At 41.9% G+C, this 26,056-nt stretch overlaps 1 protein-coding gene and 1 pseudogene across 1 annotated transcript; both read right to left on the minus strand.

The window, feature by feature from the left end:
• Nucleotides 1-3,452: 3,452 nt before the first annotated feature.
• On the minus strand, nt 3,453-25,373 carry LOC129519072 (transport and Golgi organization protein 1 homolog). Its single transcript, XM_055339228.1, has 12 exons — nt 25,241-25,373; nt 17,760-17,781; nt 16,140-16,228; nt 15,830-15,907; nt 11,577-11,640; nt 11,273-11,411; nt 7,886-7,987; nt 7,154-7,214; nt 7,010-7,045; nt 6,863-6,930; nt 6,654-6,747; nt 3,453-3,628 (listed from the first exon to the last, which is right to left on the minus strand). The coding sequence occupies exons 4-11, from the start codon at nt 15,860-15,862 to the stop codon at nt 6,693-6,695; spliced, it is 558 nt and encodes a 185-aa protein (XP_055195203.1). The 5' UTR covers nt 15,863-15,907; nt 16,140-16,228; nt 17,760-17,781; nt 25,241-25,373; the 3' UTR covers nt 3,453-3,628; nt 6,654-6,692.
• Nucleotides 18,977-20,011, minus strand: LOC129519071 (glyceraldehyde-3-phosphate dehydrogenase-like; annotated as a pseudogene).
• Nucleotides 25,374-26,056: the final 683 nt, after the last annotated feature.

Genomic DNA, 26,056 nt, shown 5'->3' on the forward strand with positions numbered 1-26,056 from the left:
CAAAGACAAGAGATTCTCCTGTGGCAATACTTACAGCTTTAAATACATCATGTGACAGGCAGTATGAATTGTACAGGACATCCAAATTCTCCTTGTAACTTAGCTCTGACTTGGCATTGGAAAATGGATTAGGTTTTTGTAGTTTTTTGTAGGTTGTATAACAATTGTACAATGTGAATAGAATAAAATAAATGCATGTAAAAAAAAAAACCTCCAGAGCTGGCAGGATGGAGAGTGCACACCAAAGGCAGCCTCCTGCATAATTCAGCGGCATTTTGGGGACAGCTTCCACGCTGGGCTGCCCTTCACCCGCTCACTGGCTGTAGGATGGCACTGGGGAGGTCTGGATGGATCTGATTTGTGTAGGAGTTCCCTGTAGATAAATTACTGATCCCCCAACTACTACCCCCAGTATGTAATGGCTGAATTAATATGTAATCAACTGCATTGTATCTAAAGCCTTAGAACTAGTCAGGTGCTCCCCCCACCCAGTACCATTTCTTACACTCTAATCCTACCTGATCTTTAACAAAGCATTAATAATTCTAAGGATAAATTCTATTTTGTTGTGCTTTTTTGTAACTGTTTTGAATAAATCAAATTGTACTGTATGTTTGTACTTTTGTGAGATCTTTTTTGCTGTTTTACCATTTTAAGTCTCTGTACTTGGCTACACACAGATTGTACTTTTATTGTTAATGCTCTTCTTATGGATACCCGCATTTAACTTGTGGACTATGTAAACACAATATATATCAATATCTATATATCTATCCATATAAACTACTAGCTTTTCAAAAAAATTCTGTTTCAGTTGTAAATATTAAGCTGTACAATAATGGAAGGTTTATGACCCCACACCTGTCAGGACTTCAGTCGTTCCAACTACTACAACATTGCAGGAAGAAATGACCAATGACAAAATAATACAAGTATGTTTAAGTGGAGGGCAGTTTGTGTTTTTATCTCAGGTTCTGGTTCCAGCAGAACTGGGAAAGTGGGACCCCAGCTCCTCATTCTAGGAGGTCCTGAGAGTCATCAGTTCCTGTATTCACATCTCAACTGAATGTGGCTCCAGTTCCTCTGAATTTGGATCAGGATTTCTCCCCAGAAACAAGTCTGCATCTGTAACAAACCAACCAAAGCTCTGTCAGGTGGCAGCAATGGACCTCTCAATCCATGGATCCCTGAGTAAAATAGGTCTTGTTTAAATACCCTCTGTGAAAAGGAGGACCAAACCAGGGAAACAGCCCAGAAAACACAAGGGACTGTGCTTCTTACCGACCAGCACATCCCAGGGGGAAGCCACCTAGAGACCTCTCCTCAGCACTCAGCCCAACAAGGTAGCTTCTGCCTCCCACCTAGGGAGACACCAAGTTGCCACAAAGTTCCCAAGGTCTCCCTGGGTGGGCGTCAGAACCTGCTGGAAAACCAGCTCTAGCTCTCTGAGAAGCTGCGTGGTAGTCCTCTGATTCCATTGGAAGCCCTTCCTGCCATGAGACACCCTGGACCAGAAAAGGCCATGGCATGCCCTCTGCCAGCCTTTGTTGACACATATGTGACAGTTAAAATGCAAACCTAAAGGCAGCTACACATCCAATATGAATTTACCGTGTGAATCCTTAGATATTTGCTTTGCAAAATGCTCTAGATGTGGCAGATGGATGAAATCATCTCCATCAATTCTTATAAGGAGCCAATTTTACCTTCAAATACTAATTTCCATCTCTTCACAACCAGAAGGCTCAATGGAGTAAGAAGATTCTGTTTGAATATAGGAGAAGCCTATGGGATTTGAAACTGTGCCCCTCCCAACCTTCAGTGGACATGAGAATAGCAACCCCCTATCCTGCTGCACACTGCTAGCTCCAGAGGAAGAACACAGAACTCATTCGAGAATATTTTTGGTTGAGATCAGCACTGGATCTGTGCCAGTTCCGGGTTGCAGGACCTGGGACAGCACAGTGCCTGGGGCCTGGTTCTAGAACATGAGCAAGGCCTAGATGGGGCAGGAGGAATGCTGCAGCGCATGGAACAGGCAGGGAGATGGCTCAGGGTCACCTCCCCACAGGGCAGGCTCTGGAGATTACCTGCCAAAGAGCAGCATGCTCTCCCTCAAGCCATCTTTCTCCCTGAGAGAGCCTGAGGCTGGGCCCCAAAACCCCAAGCAAAAGGAGGTGTACCCATCTCCTGAACTGAAATGACCTCTGCAAAGCTCAGCCCCAGGAAGGTGGGAGCAGTGGACTCAGGGAATCTGATGCCCAGAATTCCTGCCTCTACTGGTCCCAACACTCAGATGCCCTACATAGGCTCCTCCATCCTCGTCCATGGTTCCCCCTCCACACCCCTGGACGAAGAACCTCCATTCCTCTTTGTAATTCCTCTTTGCTTCGGCTTCTCCTTACCCTGTCTCCCTCTTCCTTCCTCTCACTTTAGGACTTGCCCCATTCCCCCACCACTCACTCAGTGTCTCTCTTCCTGAAAGCCTCTTCCTCTGTCTCTTCCCAGGCCCTCATGCCTTCTGCTCTGTGCAGCCCTGTCTAGGAAAACGGGGAACCACATCTCCTCTCTTTCCTGGTCTCCTGCCATGTTTCAGTCCACACCCTGCTCCCAGGGCATGACCATCCCATTTACAAAGGCTGCTTAGGCTGACCTTGGCTGCAGCAGTGAGGTCACCAGCCACCCGTGGACAGCCCTTGGACAGAGAGACCTTGACATGTTGGTGGCCCAGCCATGATCCTCAAGCTGCTGCAGGATGGCTGCCTCCACAGCCTGGAAAGGAGGGCTCTGCAGGATCATGGAGCTCTGGTGCAGAATGGATTGGCATTGAGGACCTAAAAAGACCCAGAAGCACACACCCAACTCCTCCTGCATGGTGGGGGAGCAGTGGGTCTCCCATCATTGACCTCTTAGGGAAGAGGCCCATTCCTCCATAAGGAAACTGGCAGGATTATGGGACTTCATGGGTATTACCAAGAAAACTGCCACTGATCAACCCCCTCAGAGCTCACCCAGACTGGTGCTGTTGAGGGGTAGCTGGTAGGGGGAAGCCAGTGCACAAAACTTGCCTTAATGCAGGGCCTCCTCACCAGTCTCACCAGGGCCATTCCTAACCCATTGTTCAATCCTCACCATCACAATAGACTACTGCCTGGGGACAGACATCTGTCCTGCTGATCACCACACACCTCCTAAACCAGCAAGAGCCATGTGCTCAGGAACATCCATCAACAGAGTAAATAGAACCACCAACAGATCTATATACAAGATGAGTCTACCTCCCCAGAAGGATTTCCTTCCTAGGCCCCTTGCAGGAAAGATCCCACAAAGAGTAATCTTGTGGCCATCCGCCATCACTACCATTTCTGCCAGTTTGTTTACTGTGTATGCAGGATTCACTTTACGCACTCAAGGGGAGGGATGGTAGGTCCTGGTGAAAGCAGACACTGACATGAAGAAAGAAACATGAAACGTTTATTAGGGGGATACCAGGAGTGACAAAGCACAGGGGACAGGATTGAAAGGGGAAACACTCTGACCATTAGGCAGATCTGACACATGTTCTAAATATACACTCTTCATAGCCTGGTTGTTACTGCTCAGGGAGGTCTTCAAATCTGAAACAGTCCTGTAAGGCAAAAGGATCGTGAGTTATTTCAATGGGATCTTCTGTTTTGCTATATGCATTTTGCCTTCACAGTATATGTGAGGCTTTGGGTCAACACTTGCATGTGTGGCTGTCAGTGGGACCAGTACAGGAGCTGGTCCTCTTGTATTCACAGGGATCTGCAGAACAAAGGTATGTTGCCATGTCAGTTTGAAGGATAATGCTCTCCAGCCTGAAACCCAATAGTAGGTATAATACCATGGTTCTTTGTTCACCCTCAGCTTCCAGGAGAGCAGAGCACCAGGGCCAGGAACCAGAGGCCTCCCATTTGATGCCACTACATAGTTCAGGGGCAAGGGAAGGATGCTAAAGGAAAGAACTTAGTATTCCCACACATCACCAAACATCTCTGAGAAGATGGGACTTCAAAGCATCTTGTCCTCCCAGTTGAATAGAAGCCATGACAATCAACTCAAAAGGAGTATATTCCAGACAGGCAGGAATTTGTGGCCAGGCCCACTCTGTTCCCACGTCCAGCGCAGCCACAGAGGGTTATGTATACTCAATAAGCACAAACACTGTGAAAGGAAATGGGAAGCCCAGTGTCCACACATAGAATCACAGCCTCTCATGGGTCAAACTGCTGCTGCCAGCCCCCTCCTGACCCCACTCTGCTTCGCTCCCTGAGAAGGGGTCTTCTACTGCCCACAGTGCTGTTCATGATGACAGATAACGCTGGAAAGATGTACATTTCTGGAGTCCCACAGGGAACCTGGAAAAGTGCTTTCTAAGAGGACCACAATCCCTACGAGTGAGTGGGAACCACCTCTGTAGATCTGCATCACCATTGATCAAATGATCCTTAGCTTAGGCACAGAGCAAGTGCAGAGTCCTTCAGTGCCAAGGACCACTGAGGAGCTGACTCTACATCACTGGATGCAAACAAATGTGGCTGGAGAGTAGGTGTGAAACTCCCATGGTGGGACAGGGGAGACCCTGTCAGCTGGCACAGGTTCTCAAATGAGAACCCATTCACAGGCACACAACAGAAAACATGGGTGAGGTTTTGGCCCTGCAGGTTGTCACTGGTTTTCCTTCTTCACAGCTGTTGGTCCCATGGACATTTTCTACTACACGTATGTCACCTGGCAGAGTTCACAACTGTCTCACCCAGGACTCACCTGAAGGGATTCTGGGTTGTCCCTACCCCCACGGAAGAAACACAGATGACTTGGGAATCCCACCTTACCTAAGAACACTCAAATCTTCCCAAAGCACCAAAGCACGCAGTACAAAGTGCAGACTGACTCATAGCTTTTCACATTTCCCAGCTGTGAGGAACACCAGAGACATATTCCCAGGTTAGTCTCTGGACCTGAAAAACCACAAGGCTGCCCCTCCCACATAACCAAAAACTAGAGGAGTCAACTAGACTGGCAGACTTTAGTGCAGAGAGAGGAGTCACCATCAAGTTATTTTTAGACACATACACACACACACACACACACACACACACACATACACGGTGTGCATCCTGCAATCGTTCATCTCTAAGCATCTGTGGCTTCAGGAGGCACCACCTACGGTGAGGATCTCTAATGGAGAAGCCTATAGGCCCCTGGGAAAACATCCTGAATTTTGAAATGTGAACATGCCTCAGACAGATCACAGGATACACCTAACAGACACTAGGCCAGGACAGGGTGCTGTCCAAAAAGGAATAATCTTCCAGAAGTGGCTACAACAGAAAAATCACACAGCATTTATCTTAGCCATCTCTAGGTCCTTTTTAGGGATGGTAGTGCTATTCATCTCAAGAACTGGTCTAGATTCTAAATCTGACAAAGAATGAAAGTTTATTGTGGTTTGCGCACCCTCTATGCCTTCCTCCCCCATCTTGCACTCTTTCTCACACTCAGTCCCTTATCAGAATAGATGGCTTCCCACATGACCCAAGTGACTATTTTGCTAAGGGAGATACCATCACGTGATGTTAGGGAGACACTATAGGGCCCAGGTTAAGTGTTTCCATAAGGAATCAACCAACAGAGGACAGCACAGGGTACAACTGGCGGGAAATCAACACTGAAATTCGGTTATCAAGACACATCAAAGAAAATCATGTTTTCTTCATAGATTAATAATTGAACTGAGAATAGCCATGGGTGGGTACCCCCATGGGTGGGATATCAGTGCATCCTCCAAATGAGTGGCATGCATTCTCTTCTCAGGCCACAGGTTGATGGTTCAATATTTCAGTCTACAGATGAGGCCTAGCATATGCGACTGGCCATTACAGAAATATTTAAGGAATGTACTTAGCCAATTGTATAGTCATGAGCAAAGAAAAAATAGGTGGATTTAGCAGTAAAGCTGCGGTGTTCTACTCATAACATTAAAGGAATAAAATTACATGAACTGATGAATGCAGTATTGTAGATTCCAAATAAAAATAAAATATCAGAAAGGAATACAGAACATAAAGACTCCTAACTCTGGGAAACGAACTAGGGGTGGTGGAAGGGGAGGAGAGCAGGGGGTGGGGATGAATGGGTGATGGGCACTGACGGGGGCACTTGATGGGATGAGCACTGGGTGTTATTCTGTATGTTGGTAAATTGAACACCAATAATAAAATTAATTCATTAAAAAAATAAAGGAAACTCCATAAACAATAAATAAAGGTCTTTTTTAAATAGTCTTTTTCCCCCAAAAAAAGTCTTCACCACTAGTTCAAGGTGGGAAGAAGCTCAGGACCATCACCCTTCCAGGTACATTTCTTCAGGATGGAGTGATGGAGGGAGTAGGAGGGTCTGCAGTCAGGGGAGGGGTGGGAGCTCCAGCTGTCATGGGGACAGGTGCCCTGCGGCCTGGGGGCACCTGAGGAATATACCCTCCTGTTACCCCTTCAGACAAGCTGCTGTCCTTAGGTAGTGCTTGTGATTCTCTCCAGGACACACAAAGATCACCCACAGGAACTGGAAGGACGCTGAGTGGTGGTTCATAGCAGCAATTGGGCTGCTGCACTTCACAAAGTGCCCCTTACCTCTCCCTGGAGGGTTCTGCGTCTCAGGTCTTCCCGGAATCAGCTCCTGCCTCCTGTGTCTCTCAGGCAGCATCTTTCTTCCAGTAAGCCCAGTCTTGAACAGATAATGGATATATATAAGAATCACAATACCAGCAACTCTCTTGACAATAAACAGCATAGCCGTCCTCCCACAAATGCCCGTTACAACGTCTGTCAACCTCCCGTACCTGTGTTTCAAGTAGGCTTTCTCCCTGCTTTGCTGCGCTATCTCCCTCTCCCAAAACCGAGCCTTGACCTGGGGGAGAAAAACATCTCCACCTTCAGTTGTGCCAGACTGTGCACCAAACAAAGAGGATGAAAAAGCAACCACTTACCCAGTTGTCTTGAGCATTCTTCTCATGAACTGCGATCTGAAAAAGCCAGCACACCAAAAGCCCATGGTTAAGGACTCAAGGAGCCACTGCTGTCCCCTGCAGGAGGTGCCAAGGGTTCATTACATTGGGCAGAGCTCAGGTTACCTGGTGTCTGAAGGTCAGTTCTGACTCCTGCAGCTGTTCTTGCATTTCTTGGACTTGTTGCCTGTGAGTTACAATAGCTTTCATCAGATAAAGCCCATTATTGGGTAGGATTTTAAATAACTGGCCCATGTGGCCATCCTCCTCTTATCTGTCCCCTCATCCAATTTATCCTGGCACAGGAAAACACTTATCACATGATTACAAATGTACAGTTGGATCAAAGCTATTGTTACATCCTTCCCTTACTCACTTTGTCACACCTGCAGGGTTCAGAGTTGATATAATTTCCTTACCTGTCTTCAATCATTCCCTAATTTATCCTGTGACAAGTGTCTTTTGTCATAAAGCTCTTCTCTCCTTTAAGTTCTATCCTTACCATGTTTCCCAGGGTGGCAAAGACCAGGGCCATCAGATGGCACTGCTGTGTTTTGGGTATGATTCAACCTACAACAAACTGCTTTCCTAAAATGAAGACAATTTACACCACCCTCGGGGACACTGGTGTGGATGAATTTTCCACAGAGTCAGGCTAGCGCTGGAGATCAGGGCATGTTTAGTAATGTAATTGTGTGGTCGTCTCTAAAACTTCTATTTTTGTGTCTGTTCTCATTGGATGTCCTATGAATTTTTCTTTCCATTACTTGTTAATTGAGTCTAAATGTTGTACCAGGGTTAAAAATAAAGAGTTAACAGATATTTCAGATGCTGCTAGTATTTAATAGCTGAACTCACTTGTATTTGTCTATTTCTTCTGTGGCTACTTTCAAATTTTTCTCTGTAGCTGACAGCTGATTCTTCTTTGCCACCAGTTCATAGTGTGTCTTTTTCAGTTTCCTAAAATGGGAAAGGTATTTACATAGTCCAGTAGTCAAGGCCTGCAAGCTCTGTAGTTTTTTCTCCCAGGACTCTTGATGGCCTAGATTTGAATGTCCCTTCTCCCCTCCCCGGCCAGTAAACACACAGACTGACAACATGATCAGAGAAATGAATCGAATCCCCCATTTAGGGTTAAAGAAAACCAAACTCTGGCTGCTGCCAAGTCCCCTGCAATTAGAGATGTCTTTATATTCTCTACTTCAATTCATTCATCATCAAGTCTTCAAATAACATTACACTTTGTGCCCTCTCAGAGCTGGTCTTTGTTTGAGATGGTAAAGGCTCATTTCAGTTCAAAGTGAAAAGCCATGTCTGACCAACTATACCCATTAGGATGAAGCAGGGGATCAACATTAGTCCTATACCTCCTTGGGGAGCCCTAATTCTCAGGCCAAGGATGTGCCTGGACAAACAATCAGCCCAAAGAAAGCCTTCCAGAATATGACTTCATCAGTATTGCAGCTCATTCCCAGTCATCTATAGGGTTTAGAAATACAACACCTGCCGCCCCTTTGAACATCCCAGTGGAAGAAAAAGCCTATCTTACTGCCGGCAAAATGTACTGAAGTATAAAATTATGTGAACTGTCACATAGTCAGGGTGTTAAGTCCAGGAAACAGATTTCAGGTAGAAAACTATCAACCACATGGAGTCAACCTACTTTCAGAAGACTGAGTTCATTGATAGTGAAGGTAGCAAAGGGCAATGCTTAGAAAGGCTGATTGGCTGTGTTGTGCTTATATTCTAACACTTGATTGACTCAAGAATCACATGCAAAAAGTCTCTTAGAAACTAGACAACTCTCTTTCACCATACACAAAGATAAACTCAAAATGGATGAAAGATCTAAATGTGAGACAAGAGTCCATCAAAATCCTAGAGGAGAACACAGGCAACACCCTTTTTGAACTCAGCCCCAGTAACTTCTTGCAAGATTCATCCACGAATGCAAAAGAAACAAAAGCAAAAATGAACTATTGGGACTTCATCAAGATAAGAAGCTTTTGCACACCAAAGGATACAGTCAACAAAACTAAAAGACAACCTACAGAATGGGAGAAGATATTTGCAAATGACGTATCAGATAAAGGGCTAGTTTCCAAGATCTATAAAGAACTTATTAAACTCAACATCAAAGAAACAAACAATCCAATCATGAAATGGGCTAAAGACATGAAGAGAAATCTCACAGAGGAAGACATAGACATGGCCAACATGCACATGAGAAAATGCTCTGCATCACTTGCCATCAGGGAAACACAAATCAAAACCACAATGAGATACCACCTCACACCAGTGAGAATGGGGAAAATTAACAAGGCAGGAAACCACAAATGTTGGAGAGGATGCGTAGAAAAGGGAAGTTCTTACACTGTTGGTGGGAATGTGAACTGGTGCAGCCCCTCTGGAAAACTGTGTGGAAGTTCATCAAAGAGTCAAAAACAGACCTGCCCTACGACCCAGCAATTGCACTGTTGGGGATTTACCCCAAAGATTCAGATGCAATGAAACGCTGGGACACCTGCACCCCGATGTTTATAGCAGCAATGTCCACAATAGCAAAACTGTGGAAGGAGTTCGGTGCCCATCGAAAGATGAATGGATAAAGAAGATGTGGTTTATGTATACAATGGAATATTACTCAGCCATTAGAAACGACAAATACCCACCATTTGCTTCAACGTGGATGGAACTGGAGGGTATTATGCTGAGTGAAGTAAGTCAATCGGAGAAGGACAAACAGTGTATGTTCTCATTCATTTGGGGGAATATAAATAATAGTGAAAGGGAATATAAGGCAAGGGAGAAGAAATGTGTGGTGGGAAATATCAGAAAGGGAGACAGAACATAAAGACTCCTAACTCTGGGAAATGAACCTGGGGTGATGGAAGGGGAGGAGGGCGGGGGTAGGGGTGAATGTGTGACAGGCACTGAGGGGGACACTTGACGGGATGAGCACTGGGTGTTATTCTGTATGTTGGTAAATTGAACCCCAATAAAAAATAAATTTATTATTTTACAAAAATAATAAAAAATAAAGGGTTAAAAAAATGAAATAGGAAAAAAAAAAGTAACCGAGACAAAAGCCCTAGACACAGAAAGACCCTTGAGTTTGTATCTGGTCTCTCAGGCAATCATGCAGCAAATGTTTTCTGGAAGGGCTGTAATGTAACGGCTCAGTTGTAAGGTGTTGAAGAGAGAAAGGTGGTCAAAGCAATGTACTTTCCCCCAGAAAAGAACTTACCAATGAACAAAAACAAGATACCAGTGAGAAAGAGCAGTCTCCACCCCTGCTGTGTTAAGGAATAACACAAAGCTGAGACTCCAGGGAAGAGAAGGAACAGTTTTACTTTTCAACATGAATGAGGGACTCTAAGGTACTCATCTCCTCTTGAGAAAAAAAAAAAGTAAATACTGGACAAAAGAGGAAACTCTGGCTTGAATGCATCAAACTAACTAGCACAAGAAATAGGAGAACAAGATGGAGAAGAGGGTAGCCTAGGAGAAAGCTAGCCTGGCAGTTGGAACCAATCTCCCCAGGACTTATCAGTAAATTCTGGAACAGGCAAGTGAACTGCAAAGAAGCTGAACAACTTTATAGGCACAGGCTTAGGAGGAATCAAGTGAATCTCAGGGTCAGCCAGCAATGGTGAGCCCTGGTGAAACTACAGGCTTTGGTTTGGACCCAAGAGGGTCACACACAAAAAATCAGGTGAATGGGAAATACCCTGGCCTTCTTAAGAATTGAGCCTGCAATGAATGATCTCAACTGCACACTGGATGAAGCAATCCAGTACTGCTGGCGCCCCAACCTACTTTCCAGAAAGAAACTCCCACTGTTTCTGCAGCAAGAGAATTCTACTTTTCTCTACACATTCTTGACCCAAGTCTCATACTAAACAAATGACCTCATTTAGGGCTAATAAGAACTTGTAATGAGACTGAAACCTAAAGGACAATGTAGACAGACCCAAAGGGGATCCAGGTATCAAAGGGATTAATGCTGTTATGTACTCTCTTCTACCCCAAGTAAATCACACAACAACATGTGACAAGCAGTTAGAAGAGAAAGGAAAAGGCAGGTTCCAGAAATCAAGGTAGGCAAGGCAGACACCAATTCTACTGAATACATTTGGCAAAAATACTGTAGATCCTATTCTAAAAGGAAGACAATTTTCCATACTGGCCACCACACAAATTCATACAACATTATTTGTGACAATTAACACAGGAATATCTTACTCTTCTGCAGCCACTTTTGTCTGTTCATAGAATTCAGTCAAGGTATCCACTCTCTTCTTCAGCTGTTTCAATTCTGCTTCCTTCGTTGTTTTCATGGAACTCAATGCATTGCACTTGTCTTCCAGGACCTTTTTACTGTCTGTAAAGGATGGTTTTCTTCTGTGTGTGTGCACATGACCTGAGAACTTGCTTGTGACGGGGGAAGGAGAAGGGTAATGACCTTCAGGACAGGAAGGCATTCTTTCCCTTCTCAGTGCACACTCGTTGCCACCACATGGGGATATATTTCCCCCAAACCACATACCTTCCAGGTCATATTTCTTGGACCTCAAGACTCTCAGCTCTGGATCTTCAAATTCATCTTGCAACTTAAAGACAGATATGAGAAAAGACATTCAAGCAATCATGATCGCAGAACAATGTGAGTGTACCTAATAGGACAGGATCATTCAGTACAAGAAAGAAAGATCTTGAGCCATAAATGGGAGAGGGTGAAAGTAAGGAAGGTGGAAAATAGTTCAAGTCGAAGAACTCATAAATGGCTTTCCCCTATTCACATTGAAAATTTTATGTTAAGCATTAAGAGAAGGAATGGACTGTATAACTTGGCTAGCTATCACCCTTCATCTCTCAAATATCTTATAGGATTTTCTACATTTCTCACAGGGCAGGGCTGAATGATGTGATAATTGCCTAGCTATGAAAATAAACCATACTTCCTAGTCTTTGAAATAGCAAAACTCATCATAGTGGTCCTAAGTGAAATTCAGCTCACTGTTCAGAAGGAGTGTCTGTTCCCAGATTCCCACTCTCAACTGTGGTAAACAGCAAGCAAATAGGTGCACTCATCTCACTCAATGAACAAAAAGCCTCCCAAGCTACATTATGGTAAAACTCAACAGCCAACACTTTAAATTTTTTTATTTTATTTAAATTAAAATTTTAAAAATTAATTAAATTAACATATATTATTAGTTTCAAAGATAGAATTCAGTGACTCATCAGTTACATATCACACCCAGTACTTATTACATCATGTGCCCTCCTTAATGTCTATCACCCAATTACCCCATCCCCTAATCCACCTCCCTTCCAGCAACCTGAATTTTGTTTCCTACAGTTAAAGTCTCTGCTATCCACGTTGAAGCAAATGGTGGGTATTTGTCATTTCTAATGGCTGAGTAATATTCCATTGTATACATAAACCACATCTGGAACTGGAGGGTATTATGCTGAGTGAAGTAAGTCAATCGGAGAAGGAAAAACAGTGTATGTTCTCATTCATTTGGGGAATATAAGTAATAGTAAAAGGGAATATAAGGGAAGGGAGAAGAAATGTGTGGGAAATATCAGAAAGGGAGACAGAACATAAAGACTCCTAACTCTGGGAAATGAACTAGGGGTGGTGGAAGGGGAGGAGGGCGGGGGGTGGGGGTGAATGGGTGACGGGCACTGAGGGGGACACTTGACAGGATGAGCACTGGGTGTTATTCTGTATGTTGGTAAATTGAACACCAATAAAAAATTAATTTATTAAAAAAAAGTCTCTGCTATCTTGTCTCCCTCTCTGATTTTGTCTTATATCTCGCTCCCTCCCACTATGATCCTGTTTTGTTTCTTAAATTCCACATACGAGTGAAATCATATGATAATCATCTCTCTGACTTATTTCACTTAGCATAATATCCTCTAATACCATCAAGCATTGTAAATGGTAACATTTCATTTTTTGATGGCTAAGTAATATTCCATTATATAAATACATATATATTCCATTATATGTGTGTGTGTATATATATATATATATATATATATATATATTCATACACTACATTGTCTTCATCCATTCATCTGTCAATAGACATATAGACATCTGGGCCTTTTCCATAGTTTAGCTATTGTGGACATGCTGCTATAAACATTTGGGTGCAGGTACTCCTTCAGATCACTGAGTTTGTATCCTTTGGGTAAATAGCTAGTAGTCCAATTGCTGGGTCATAGGGTAGCCCTACATTTAACTTTTTGAGGAACCTCAATACTTTTTCCCAGAGTGGCTACAGCAGCTTACATTCCCACCAGCAGTGTAAGAAGATTCCCCTTTCTCAGAATCCTCACCAACATTTCTTGTTTCATGACCTGTTAATTTTAGCCATTCTGACTGGTTCAAGGTGGTATTTCATTGTTATTTTGATCTGTATTTCCCTGATGCCAAGTGATGTTGAACATTTTTTCATGTGCTTGTTGGCTGTGCGTAGGTCTTCTTTGGTGAAACGTCTGTTCGTGTCTTCTGCCCATTTCTTGACTGGATTATTTGCCTTTTTGATGTGGAGTTTGATAAGTCCTTTATAGTTTTTGGATACTTGCCATTTATCTGATGAGAGATTTACAAATATTTTCTCCCATTCATAGGTTGTCTTTTGGGTTTGTCAACTGTTTTCTTTGCTGTGCAAAAAGCTTTTTATCTTGATGAAGTCCAAATGGTTCCTTTATACTTTTGGTTCTCTTGTCTTTGGATACATATCCAGCAAGAAGTTGCTGTGGCCAAGGTCCAAGAGGTTGCTGCCTGTGTCCTCTCTAGGATTTTGATGTTTTCCTGTTTCACATGTAGGTCTTTATCCATTTTGAGGTTATCTCTTTGTATGGTTTAAGAAAGCTGTCCAGTTTCATTCTTCTACATAATGCGGTCCAATTTTCCCAACACTATTTGTGAAGAAACTGTCTTTTCTCCATTGGATATTATCTCCTACTTTGTCGAAGATGAGTTGACCACAGTGTTGAGGGTCCATTTCTGGGTTCTGTATTTGGTTCCATTAATCTATGTGTCTGTTTTTATGCCAGTACCATATGGTCTTGATGATTAAAGCTTTGTAATATAGCTTGGGGTCTGGAATTGTGATGCCACCCACTTTGTTTTTTTTTTTTCAGTGTTTCTCTGGCTATTGTCTTTTCTGGTTCCATATAAATTTTTACTATTGGTTAGTATCTGGATCAGAATTTTGGCATCCATGTTCATCAGGGATACTCATCTGTAATTTTCCTTTTTTGTGGAGTCTTTGTCTGGTTTGGGGATCAGTGTAATGCTGGCATCTTAGAAGGAGTTTGGAAGTGTTCCTTCCATTTTATGAAACAGCTTCAGAAGAATAGGTATTAATTCTTCTTTAAATAGTTTGTAGAATTCACCTGGGAAGCCATCTGGTCCTGAACTCTTGTTTGTTGGGAGACTTTTGATGACTACTTCCATTTTTTTGCTGCTTGTGGATCTGTTAGGTTTTCTATTTCTTCCTGTTTCAGTTTTGATAGTTTAGATGTTTCTAGGAATGCATCCAGTTCTTCCAGATTGCCCAATTTTTTTTGGCATATAGTTAGTTGTCCATAATATGTTCTCATAATGTTTGTATTTCTTCCATGCTGGTTGTGATTGCCTCTCTTTCAATCATGATTTCATTCATTTGGATCCTTTCTCTTTGTTGATAAGTCTGGCTATGGGCTTATTGATCTTATTAATTATTTCATAGAACCAACTCCTAGTTTCACTGATCTGTTCTACTCTTTTTTTGGTTTCCATTTCATTGATTCCTGCTCTAATCTTTATTATATCTCTTTTCCTGCTCGATTTAGGTTTTATTTGCTATTTTCTTCAGCACCTTTAGATGTAAGGTTAGGTTGTGAATTTCAGACTTTTCATGTTTCTTGAGAAAGGTTTATATTGCTATATATTACTCTCCTAGGACTGCCTTTGCTGCATCCTAAAGGTTCTGAATCTTTTTTTTTCATTTTCATTTGCTTCCATGAATTTTTAAAATTCTTCTTTAATTTCATGGTTGACCCATTCATTCTTTAGTAGGATGTTCTTTAATCTCCATGTATTTTTCTTCCTTCCAAATCTTCTCCTGTGATGAAGTTCAAGTTTTAAAGAATTGTGGTCTGAGAATATACAGGGAATGATTCCAATCTTTTGGTACCAACTGAGACTTGATTTATGACCTAGTAAGTGATCTATTCTGGACAATGTTCCATGTTCACTGTAGAAGAATGTGCATTCCGTTGCTTTAGGGTGAAATGCTCTAAATATATCTGGGAAGTCCATCTTGTCTAGAGTGTCAAAATACTTGTTTCCTTTCAATAATCAACTTGTACCACGTCTGTCTGATTCTTGACTTTCCTCTCTCAGACTGCATGTTAGCAGGTGTACATTGAAGGGTGTAATTTAAGTTTTCATTAACCAGTTCAAATGTTTTGATGTTCTCCTTCAACAAAACATATATTAAATGAGTCATAATTATTCATTACTTACTTGGGGCACCTGGGTGGTATGGTTGGTTGATGTCTGACTCTTGGTTTTAGTTCAAGTCCTGATATCAGAGTCAATGAATTGAGCCCTGCATCAGGCTACACACTCAGCATGGAGACTGCTTGGGATTCTCTCTCTCTCTCTCTCTCTCTCTCTGACCACCTCTCTCTCAAATAAATAAATAAATATATAAATAATAATAATAATAATTCACTACTTTTACTTATGTCATTAGAACACAATTCAAGCAAAGAAGGGTTTATTACCTTCAATTTAGGAGTTTCATCAGAGAGAAACATATTTTCTGTCTCAGTTTCTGATAGATGTTTCTTTGCTTCCCTGATCTATAAAACATATTAAAAAGGAATCAGAATTTAAAAATAGCATAGAGCTAGACAACCTATCTTCTAATGTGTGACTCCTTTCACAAAAAAAGAGGCAGTGCTCTACATCTGTGATGATTATCTTGAATTGATACTGTTTCTGGATCACATGAAATAGGTCAGTAGAATGAACTACCAGATGTGGAAGTAACTGAAATGAAATCACAAAAAATATTTGAAAGAGTATCTATACCTTCTGCTCCCAAATGGATATTTCTTCAGCAAGTTCTCTGCTTTCTTTCTCAAACCAATTTATCTTCTCAGTTATTTGCTGTAAATTAACTAAAAGGAGAGGAAACAATGTCTAAGATTATTAGCAAAACCAGTGACATCGAATAATTCCAGTGTATTAGCAGCTGAGACCCAGTATCTGACACTTCAGTGTAACTAACTTTTTAGCATTCCCATTGTGACTGAAGAAAGCAAGTTTTCGCAGCATTTGAAACCTAGATGACCTTATTTCAGTGAGATCCCTACTTAAAATATTTTCAAAAATAAAGAAGTGCAATAAAACATCTTCTAATTTTTCTCCCATCTGTAGACACCATTCTTGGAAAATTTAATCACTTTATTTATTTTTTTTTAATTTTTTTTTAATTTTTTTTAATTTAATCACTTTAAATGCTTATGTCATCACCAGAGATGTAAGAGAAAAATCAAGCATCCTATCAACTTACATTTCTCTCCTCCAATGATTAAGGTACATAAATAATTCCTTGCAAACAACCTAAAAGGAACAAAACCATCCTTGACTCCTGGTTTGTGTCACATCCACTTCCAGGTGCTACTTGGAATTCCACACAAGGAAAGCTCAAAATGTCAATTGACTGACTACTCAAAGGCCTTCAGTGACTTCCTGCTGTTCACAGACTTTTATGAACCCTAGGCTGGGGGCTCTGGAGGACAAGGTCTTTGGAATCAAACATGCTTGGGGACAGTCACCACATTACACACAATCCCTGGAGGGCATGGATAACTCACAGTCCCTAGAAGCCAAGCTTTTTTCATCCCAACATGAGAATTTTACCCTCCACCCTTACAGGAAAACAACACTCATGAAGTATCCTATCACAGGTGGATAACACATGTAAGCTCTAGAACTACACAGACTCCTGTAACAGGCATTTAATTCTCTTAGCCAACCACAAAGTACAAACTTCTCTTCTACTGCCTCAGTGTGAGAGCTCTCATGCCCTGAGATCTCTCTTCTCACCACCAGTACTGCGGTACTCAAAGTGAGAAACACCAGCACTCAAGGCTTTGCTAAGTGCCAGGCAGCACCATGGCTCTCAACAGACAGCATCATGGAATCACTACAATCCATGAGGCCCTGAAATAATACGTTACCCCCATTTGCGCATGCTCATTTCCACTCATTTGTTCCCCTGGAAGGAAAGGCTCCCTCCACTGCAGACTCAAACCATGGTTTAAACCTCTCTTGTGACATACACTGCCTGGCAATATCTGGCTTCTTGTCGAAGTTTAGCCTTTTTGATAGAATCAAAGGAGTGTTTTCTAACCTTCACATTTCACCAAGAGCCAAGTCAGGATTCTATTATCACTTGCCTCCTAAACATCTCTATGAAAGATTACAGTCTTTCTCTTCTCCCTACTCCCATAAAATGTTCCTCCTCCTCACCTCTTAAGAGATGGCAACTCCCTCCACATTGTCACTTAGATTCCAAATGGGGAACAGGAAGATTTTCAAGAGTTAGCAAGTCAATTACACATCAGAAGGCACCATATTTAACCCTAGTTAAAACAAGCTGTACTGAGAAAATATTACAAAGAAAACTAAAGCCTAAAATCTTACCTTGATATTCTTGAGGCTCTACCTAAGAGAGGAAGAAACAAAATTAAGTTTGATGTCAAAACATATTATTAGGAGGAAAGCCCAGTCCTGGAGAAGTGAGAACTTTAAAAATCCCTGCTGGAGTTTTCCCTGACAGAAAAGGGCTTAGCAGGGAAATCAGGCAGAACCGCTGGAGGGGCAGTGAAGCCCCCTCCAGCAAGAGCCCCAGAGTCACTATAAGAGGAGGGGCGCCCGGGGAGGGGGCGGGCAAAGCTCACTGCAAACCACAGTCCAATCTCGGTAAAGGGCTGGAGCACCACAGCCCTCCAGGGCATTTGGGAGAAGCCAGTCGGTTAGGCAAGCCAGCTCTGTACAGAGGTGGCTGTCCACTGTCTCCTTCGGGAGAGTCGGTCCCCAGGAGTGTGGGTCCAGCGGCCCAGGGCCCCAGATCCCTGGGCGCCCAAGTGAACAAAGCCGCCAATCCTGCATTTCCCCTGGGACAGGCAGAAGCAGGGAGGGCACAGGAAAGCGAGGACTCTATGGCCACCAGGCCCACCCCCAAGCTGTGCAGATCAGTGCACCTGCACCTGCCCCCGGGAGCATCTAGCCCCGGGCGGACTGGGAGACTGCAGTTAGTTACTTGCAGGGAGCTCCACTCCAGAGCTGGAAATCTGGCTACTGCCATTCTTATTCCTCTTTGTTTCACCGTGTGCCCAGGAGAGGCGGGGCCTCTAAGGAACAAAGGCCTTACAGGACAAACAGCTCATACTGAGCCCAGCACCTGGCAAGGGGGGGGCATCTTCGCCCAGGCACAGACACCTGAGAATCAGCACAGTAGACCCTTCCCCCAGAGGAACTGCTGGAAGAACAAAGAAAGAGCAAGTTTACTGACCAAGTGGCACTGGAAAGCTACAGGACTGAGAGAAAATAGTATATAGAGCTAGAGGGTCCTTTTTTTTTTTCTTTTTCTTGTTTCTGTTTTTCCATTATGACTCCATTTTATATCAGACTAAAAATTTCCAATATTTTTTCTCCTTTCCCACGTTAACTACAGTTTTTTACCAGCTCTTCATTTCTCGGCTGGGTACAGTATACTTTATCGATGGTACATGACAAGGTAGGGTTCCACAAGCCTCTCCCCTTCCTCAGGGTCTGGGATGTAAATTGGAGGTCAGGAGATTCTCAGTGTGTTGGGGGATTAATTTGGGGCAGGGACCCCCCAGCAGCTGAGGGCCACTCTCTTCCTCTTGTTCTTGCTGGGGCTGGTGGTTCAGGAGGCTCTTACTCCTTGGAGGCCATGTGGACCATGAGGTCCACCACCCAGTTGCTGTAGCCAAATTCATTGTCATACAAGGAAATGAGCTTGACAAAGTGGTCATTGAGGGCAATGCCAACCCGGCATCGAAGGTGGAAGAGTAGGTGTCACTGTTGAAGTCGCAAGAGACAACCTGGTCCTCAGTGTAGCCCAGGATGCCCTTGAGGGGGCCCTCCAATGCCCCCTTCTTGATATCATCATATTTGGCAGCTTTCTCCAGGTGGCATGTCAGATCCACAACTGGCATGTTGGGGATGGGGACATGGAAGGCCATGCCAGTGAGCTTTCCATTCAGCTCAGGGATGACCTTGCCCACAGCCCTGGTGGCACCAGTGGAAGCAGGGATGATGTTCTGGGTATCCCCTCGGCTGTCATACCACAGCTTCCCAGAGGGGCTGTCCATGGTCTTCTGGGTGGCAATGATGGCATGGACAGTGGTCAAGAGGCCCTCCACGATGCCGAAGTGGTCCTGAATGACTTTGGCCAGAGGAGCCAAGCAGTTGGTGGTGCAGGAGGGATTGCTGACAATCTTGAGGGAGTTGTCATACTTCTCGTGGTTCACACCCATCACAAACATGGGGGCATCAGCAGAAGGAGCAGAGATGATGACTCTCTTGGCCTCACCTCTCAAGTGAGTCCCAGCCTTCTCCATGGTGGTGAAGACCCCAGTGGACTCCACAACATACTCAGCACCAGCATCACCCTATTTGATGTTGGCAGGATCTCACTCCTGGAAGAAGGAAATGGACTTCCCATTGGTAACAAGTTTCCCGTTTTCGGCCTTGACCATGCCATGGAATTTGCCGTGGGTAGAACCATACTGGAACATGTACACCATGTAGTTGAAGTCAATGAAGGGGTCATTGACGGCGACAATATCCACTTTGCCAGAGTTAAAAGCAGCCCTGGTGACCAGGTGCCCAATACGACCAAATCCGTTCACTCTAACCTTCACCATCGTGTCTCAGGGATGTGGCTGGCACTGTACCAGAAGATGCGGTTGTCTGTCGAATGGGGAGGAGCATATAGCCCAGCTCTTCATTTTTAAGTTTTTTCCTTTTTGACTTTCATATTTCTACAATTAAATGTCTTAGATATATTTTTCATTTCTGGATTCCCTTCAATGTATTCAATTTAATTTTGGTAGATATACGAGATACAGATTTTTGTTTTTTGCTTTTTCTGCCTTGCTTTGTTTTACAAGAGTGGAAGTTAGTATCTTCTAAAACAGGATGAACATACACCCAGAACCAAGCGGAATACTGTGTTAGTTCATTCTGTGAGATTATATTCTCTCTTTCCCTTCCCATTCTGCCCCCCTATTTATCTTGTTTATATTTTGGTGGTCAATGTTGGGGCTGTCTAGAAGTATTGCTGGTTTATATAAATTTGGGATTGAGCATCTTCTAACATACAGAACAAAATACCCTTGGAACCAAGAGAATCACCTAAAAGGACCCCTCAGGTAGACTACATTCTCTCTCCACTACCACTTCCTCACGACTACCATCTCCCCACCACACCTTTTTTCCTTTTTCCTCTTTTTTTCTTCTTTCTTCATCATGTGTTTTTAATTTTTGGCTTTTTCTACTTTGTATTAAAATTTGTTTTTCACTTCAGTGGTCCTTTTGATTTATTTTGTTCTGTACTTCTTTTTCTTTTATTTTCTGGTCTCTGTCCTCTTCAGAATCATCTAGGGTGTATTTTATTTATGTTGTGGGTGATATTTTTGACTCATCCCACTCATACAGCCACAATGCACTGGACAAAATGACTAGAAGGAAGAATTCACCACAAAAGAAAGAACCAGAAACAGTACTCTCAGCAACAGAGTTACAGAATTTGGATTTGAATACGATGTCAGGAATTCAATTCAGAAGTACAATTATAAAGCTACCAGTTGCTCTGTCAACAAAGCATAGAGGACTCTAGAGATTTCATTACTGCAGAATTGGGATCTAATCAGGCCAAAATTAGAAATAGATTAAATGAAATGCAATCAAAACTGGAAGTTCTAACTGCTAGGTTTAATGAGGTGGAAGAGAGCATGAGTGACATAGAAGACAAGTTGATGGTAAGGAAGGAAGTTGAGGTAAAAAGGAAAACAATTAAGAGCCCATGAAGAAAGGCTTAGGGAAATAAATGATAGCTTCAGAAGGAAGAATATATTTCTGATTGGGATCCCAGAAGAGGCTGAGAGAGAGAGAGAGGACCACAAAGTGTATCTGAACAAATCATAGCCGAGAACTTCCCAAATCTGGAGAAAGGAAACAGGCATTCAGATACAAGAGAGAGGACCCACCCACAAAAAATAAATAAAAACAATTCAACACCTCAACACTTAATAGTGAAACTTGCAAATTTCAAAGATAAAGAGAAAATTCTTGCAGTGCAAAACAGATTCTTAACTTATATGGTGAGAAATATCAGATTAACAACAGACCTCCCCACAGAGACCTGGCAGGCCAGAAAGGGCTGGCATGATATATATAGGGTACTAAATGAGAACAATGTGCAGCCAAGACTACTTCATCCAGCAAAACTGTCATTCAGAATAGAAGAAAAGATAAAGAGCTTCCAGGATAGGCAGAAACTGAAAGAATATGTGACCACCAAACCGGCTCTGCAAGGAATATGAAGGGGGATGCTGTAAAAGAGGAAGCCCAAAGAAATAATCCACAAAAACAGGGACTGAATAGGTAATATGATGACGCTAAATTCATATCTTTCCGTAGTTACTCTGAATATTAATGGGCTAAATTATCCTATCAAAAGATGCAGGGTATTGTACTGGATAAAAAAAAAAAGCAACATCCATCTATTTGCTGTCTACAAGAGACTCATTTTAGACCTAAGGACATCTCCAACCTGAAAATTAAGGGGTGGAGAACCATCTACCATTCAAATGGTCCTCAAAAGAAAGCAGGGGTAGCAATCCTCATATCAGATAAATTAAAGTTTATCCCAAAGACTGTAGTAAGAGATGAAGAGGGACACTATAACATACTTAAAGGGTCTATCCAACAAGAGGACTTAACAATCATGAATACTTATGCCCTAACGTGGGAGCTGCCAAGTGTAACAATCAATTAATAACCAAGGTAAAGACGTACTTAGATAATAATACACTAATAGGAGGAGACCTCAACATGGCACTTTCATCAAATGACATACCTTCTAAGCACAACATCATCATAGAAACAAGGTCTTAAATCATACACTGGGCCAAATAGATTTCACAGATATATACAGAACTTTCCATCTGATTGCATATTCTTCTCAAATGCACATGGAATTTTCTCCAGAATAAACCACATATTGGGTCACAAATCAGGTCTCAATCAATACCAAAAGACTGGGATTTCCCCCTGCATATTTCAAGACCATAATTCTTTGAAACTACAACTCAATCACAAGAAGAAATTTGGAAGAAACTCAAACACATGGAGGTTAAACAGCATCCTACTAGGATGAATGGGTCAACCAGAAAATTGGAGAATAATTAAAAAGATTCATGGAAACTAATGAAAATGAAAATACAACTGTTCAAAATCTTTGGAATACAGCAAAAGCGGTCCTAAGAGGGAAACACATCGCAATACAAGCCTCCCGCAAAAATTGGAAAAAACTTAAATACACAAGCTAACCTCACACATAAAGGAACTGGAGAAAGAACAGCAAATAAAACCTACACCAAACAGAAGAACCTTATTAAAAAGAAACCTTATTAAAAAGAAAAAAGATTCAAATTAATAAAATCATGAATGAAAGAGGAGAGATCACAACCAATACCAAGGAAATACCAACTATTTTAAAATCATATTATGAGCAGCCATATGCCAAGAAATTAGGCAATCTAGAAGTGGATGTATTTCTGGAAAACCACAAATTACCAAAACTGGGATAGGAAGGAAGAGAAAACCAGACAGGCCAATAACAAGGGAGGAAATTGAAGCAGTCATAAAAAATCTCCCAAGACACAAATGTCCAGGGCCAGATGGCTTCCCAGGGGAATTCTATGAAATGTTTACAGAAGAAATAATACCTATTCTACTAAAGATGCTTCGAAGGATAGAAAGAGATGGAATACCCCAAACTCATTCTATGAGGACAGCATGACCTTGATTCCAAAACCAAAGACCGCACCAAGAAGGACCAATATCTCTGATGAACATGGATGCAAAAATTCTCAACAAGATCCTAGCCAGTAGGATCCAACAGTACATTAAGATTATTTACCATGACAAAGTGGGATTTATCCTAATAATGTTGTTAGGGGGAAGTGCATCTGTAGAGGGCAAACAGAAAACCGTGGTTATTCTTTTAACTTCACATGTTGCTAGGAACCTCTGAGCTTCCCTGGCCCTTGTCACCTAGTCCCACAGGCGGGGGAAGTGAAAAGGTGGAAGGGCACACCAAATACGATCATCTTGTTTTTGAAGGGAAGATTTCTACATTGGGAGGGAAAGGAAGAAATACTCACTTAGAAATAAACTCAAAAGTTTTATGTTCTTAGAGAGCTCTACCCTCAAGTGAAACTGTCATCAGAGCCTAATGGGAAGTTTCCCAAAGACTAGTGAGGATAAATACTCAACTCCAGTGCTCTCTCCTTCCTGTCTCACCTGGGAGTAAACTCAGCCTAGCCCCAGATAAGTAGAAAACTTCACACTAATGTCCTAAGTGGGTAACATACACATAAAGGAATACCAGTAGAATGGAAAAGAGAAATATTTGAAGCAATAATGGCTGAGGATTTTACAAAATTAATATAGTCACCAAATCACAGATCCAAGAAGTGCCAAAAATCAAAAGCACAATAAATAGCAAAACAAACACACAAACAACTAACAAAAAAAAAAAACCCAGATATGCCTAATATATAACATTCAGCTACAGATCATTAAAGACAAGAAAACAATTTTGGAAATCTAGAGCAGGGGTTGGGGTAGGTGGATGAAGAGAGAGAGGGGAGAAGTCACACCTTACCCAAGGGGAACAAGTGTAAGAACTATATCACACTTCTTTTCATAAACCATCCATCAAGAAGGATAAAATGTATAAAGTGTTAAAGAAACATCAAACTAGAAACATCAAACTGGCCAGTGAAATGATCCCTCAAAACACACTACAAAGTAAGGAAAACTGTCAAGGATAATGATGGGCATCACTTCAATGGTAAAAGAGTCAATTCTCCAAAAAGGCATAATAATTTCTAATGTGCATGCATTAATAACAGTGTCAAAATACATGAAGCAGAAACTGAAAGAATTGCTGATGGAAATAGATGAACCTATTATTACAGCTGGAGAATTCAAAATCCTCCATCAGTCACTGACAGATCAACGGATACAGAAATTCCATAAGGACACAGGTGAACTGAACAGCATCATCAATCAACTGGATCCGTTAATATCAGTAGAATACTTCATCCAACAACAGAAGAATATACATTCTTTTCAAGCTCACATGGAACATTCACTGAGACAGGCCATATTTGGGGCCCTAAGATACATCTGAACAACCAAAGAAATAGAAATCACAGGAAGTATGTTCTCAGATCACAAATGACTCCAACAGGACATTAAGAACAGAAGGACAGGTGCAAAATGACACAAAAATGAAGATTAAGTAGTATACTTTTAAAGAATTCATGGGTTAGAGGGGAGGTGGGTAAAGGATGGGTGAAAGAAATGAAGGGGATTTAGAGTACACCTAATGTGATGAGCACAGAGTAATGTACAGAACTGCTGAATCACCATTCCATGTCCACCTGAAACTAACAGTTCAGTTATACTTGAACTTTACTTTGATTAAGATTTTATTTATTTATTTGAGTGGGGGGAGTGCACGTACAAGCAGGGGGAGTGGCAGGGAGAGGGAGATGGAGAAGCCCAATTCAGAGCTCCATCCTAGGACCTTAGGAATATGACTTGAGCCAAAGGCTGATGCTTAACTGACTGAGCCACCCAGGCATCCCTATACTTAAACTTTAAAAAAAAAAAAGAACATATGGATCACAGAAGGCACTTCAATAGAACTTTATAAATATTTCAATCTAAATAATAATGAAAAATGAGCACATTAGAAGGAAATTTGTAGTAATGAATGCATATAAAAGGTTCAGTGACTATAACATTTTTCTGGTTACTTATGAATAAATGTATAGAAAGCACTTTAGTATACTTACAGCAAGGATGGTTCTCCAGAGGTAAATTAGAAATGCACAAATTCCCAAGGATGCAGTTATAACGGTAAGGGTCCACAGAATCTCAACACCATCAGAGCCAGGAGGGAAATGGCCAGGCAAAATACAGACAAACTGAAATAACATTTGAGATAATGAGGAATCTCAAAGACATTTACAACTTATCTGTCAGGAAGAATAAGCTTTATAAACCCTCAGCCAGCCTATAGGAGGTAAGCATACCTCTCAAATGCCTCCTCATACAGGAGAAGGAGCACAAATTGATTACAAAGGAGCAGGGGAAAATTGTTCGGAGTGATGAGTGTGTTTGCTTTCTTACTGTGGTGATGGGTTTCATTGCTGCTTACCTATGTCAAATATCATCTAACTATAGTCTTTAAAAAGATTCTGTTATCATAAATAAATTATATCACAATGAAGCTGTGGGAAACATCTAATAGGCAAATCTTAAGAGATTGTGTTTTGCCTACAAACGCATTGCAAATTTTTTTCTATAGTGAACAGAACTTAAGAATTTATAAGCTAATTTCAAATAGACAAAATAAGTAAATGCAAACTTAAAGTAGATAAGAAGTCAGTGACTTCTACTGTACCTTCTTGAAGTGCATAGGTAAACTTCTTTGGAACATTTCCAAAACTATACCCAAAATTTATGGAAGAATGAAAGCAAGAAGAAATGTACTAGAGATACAAATAACAATGTTATATAGACAGATGTTGATAGATAAGGACATAAGTGAGAGAGACAGAAGGCTATTGTAATAATTTGGGATTACTATTACAACAAAAATTATAATT

This window comes from Nyctereutes procyonoides, unplaced genomic scaffold, assembly GCF_905146905.1.
Source record: "Nyctereutes procyonoides isolate TBG_1078 unplaced genomic scaffold, NYPRO_anot_genome, whole genome shotgun sequence".
In the NCBI taxonomy this organism is placed as follows: domain Eukaryota; kingdom Metazoa; phylum Chordata; class Mammalia; order Carnivora; family Canidae; genus Nyctereutes; species Nyctereutes procyonoides.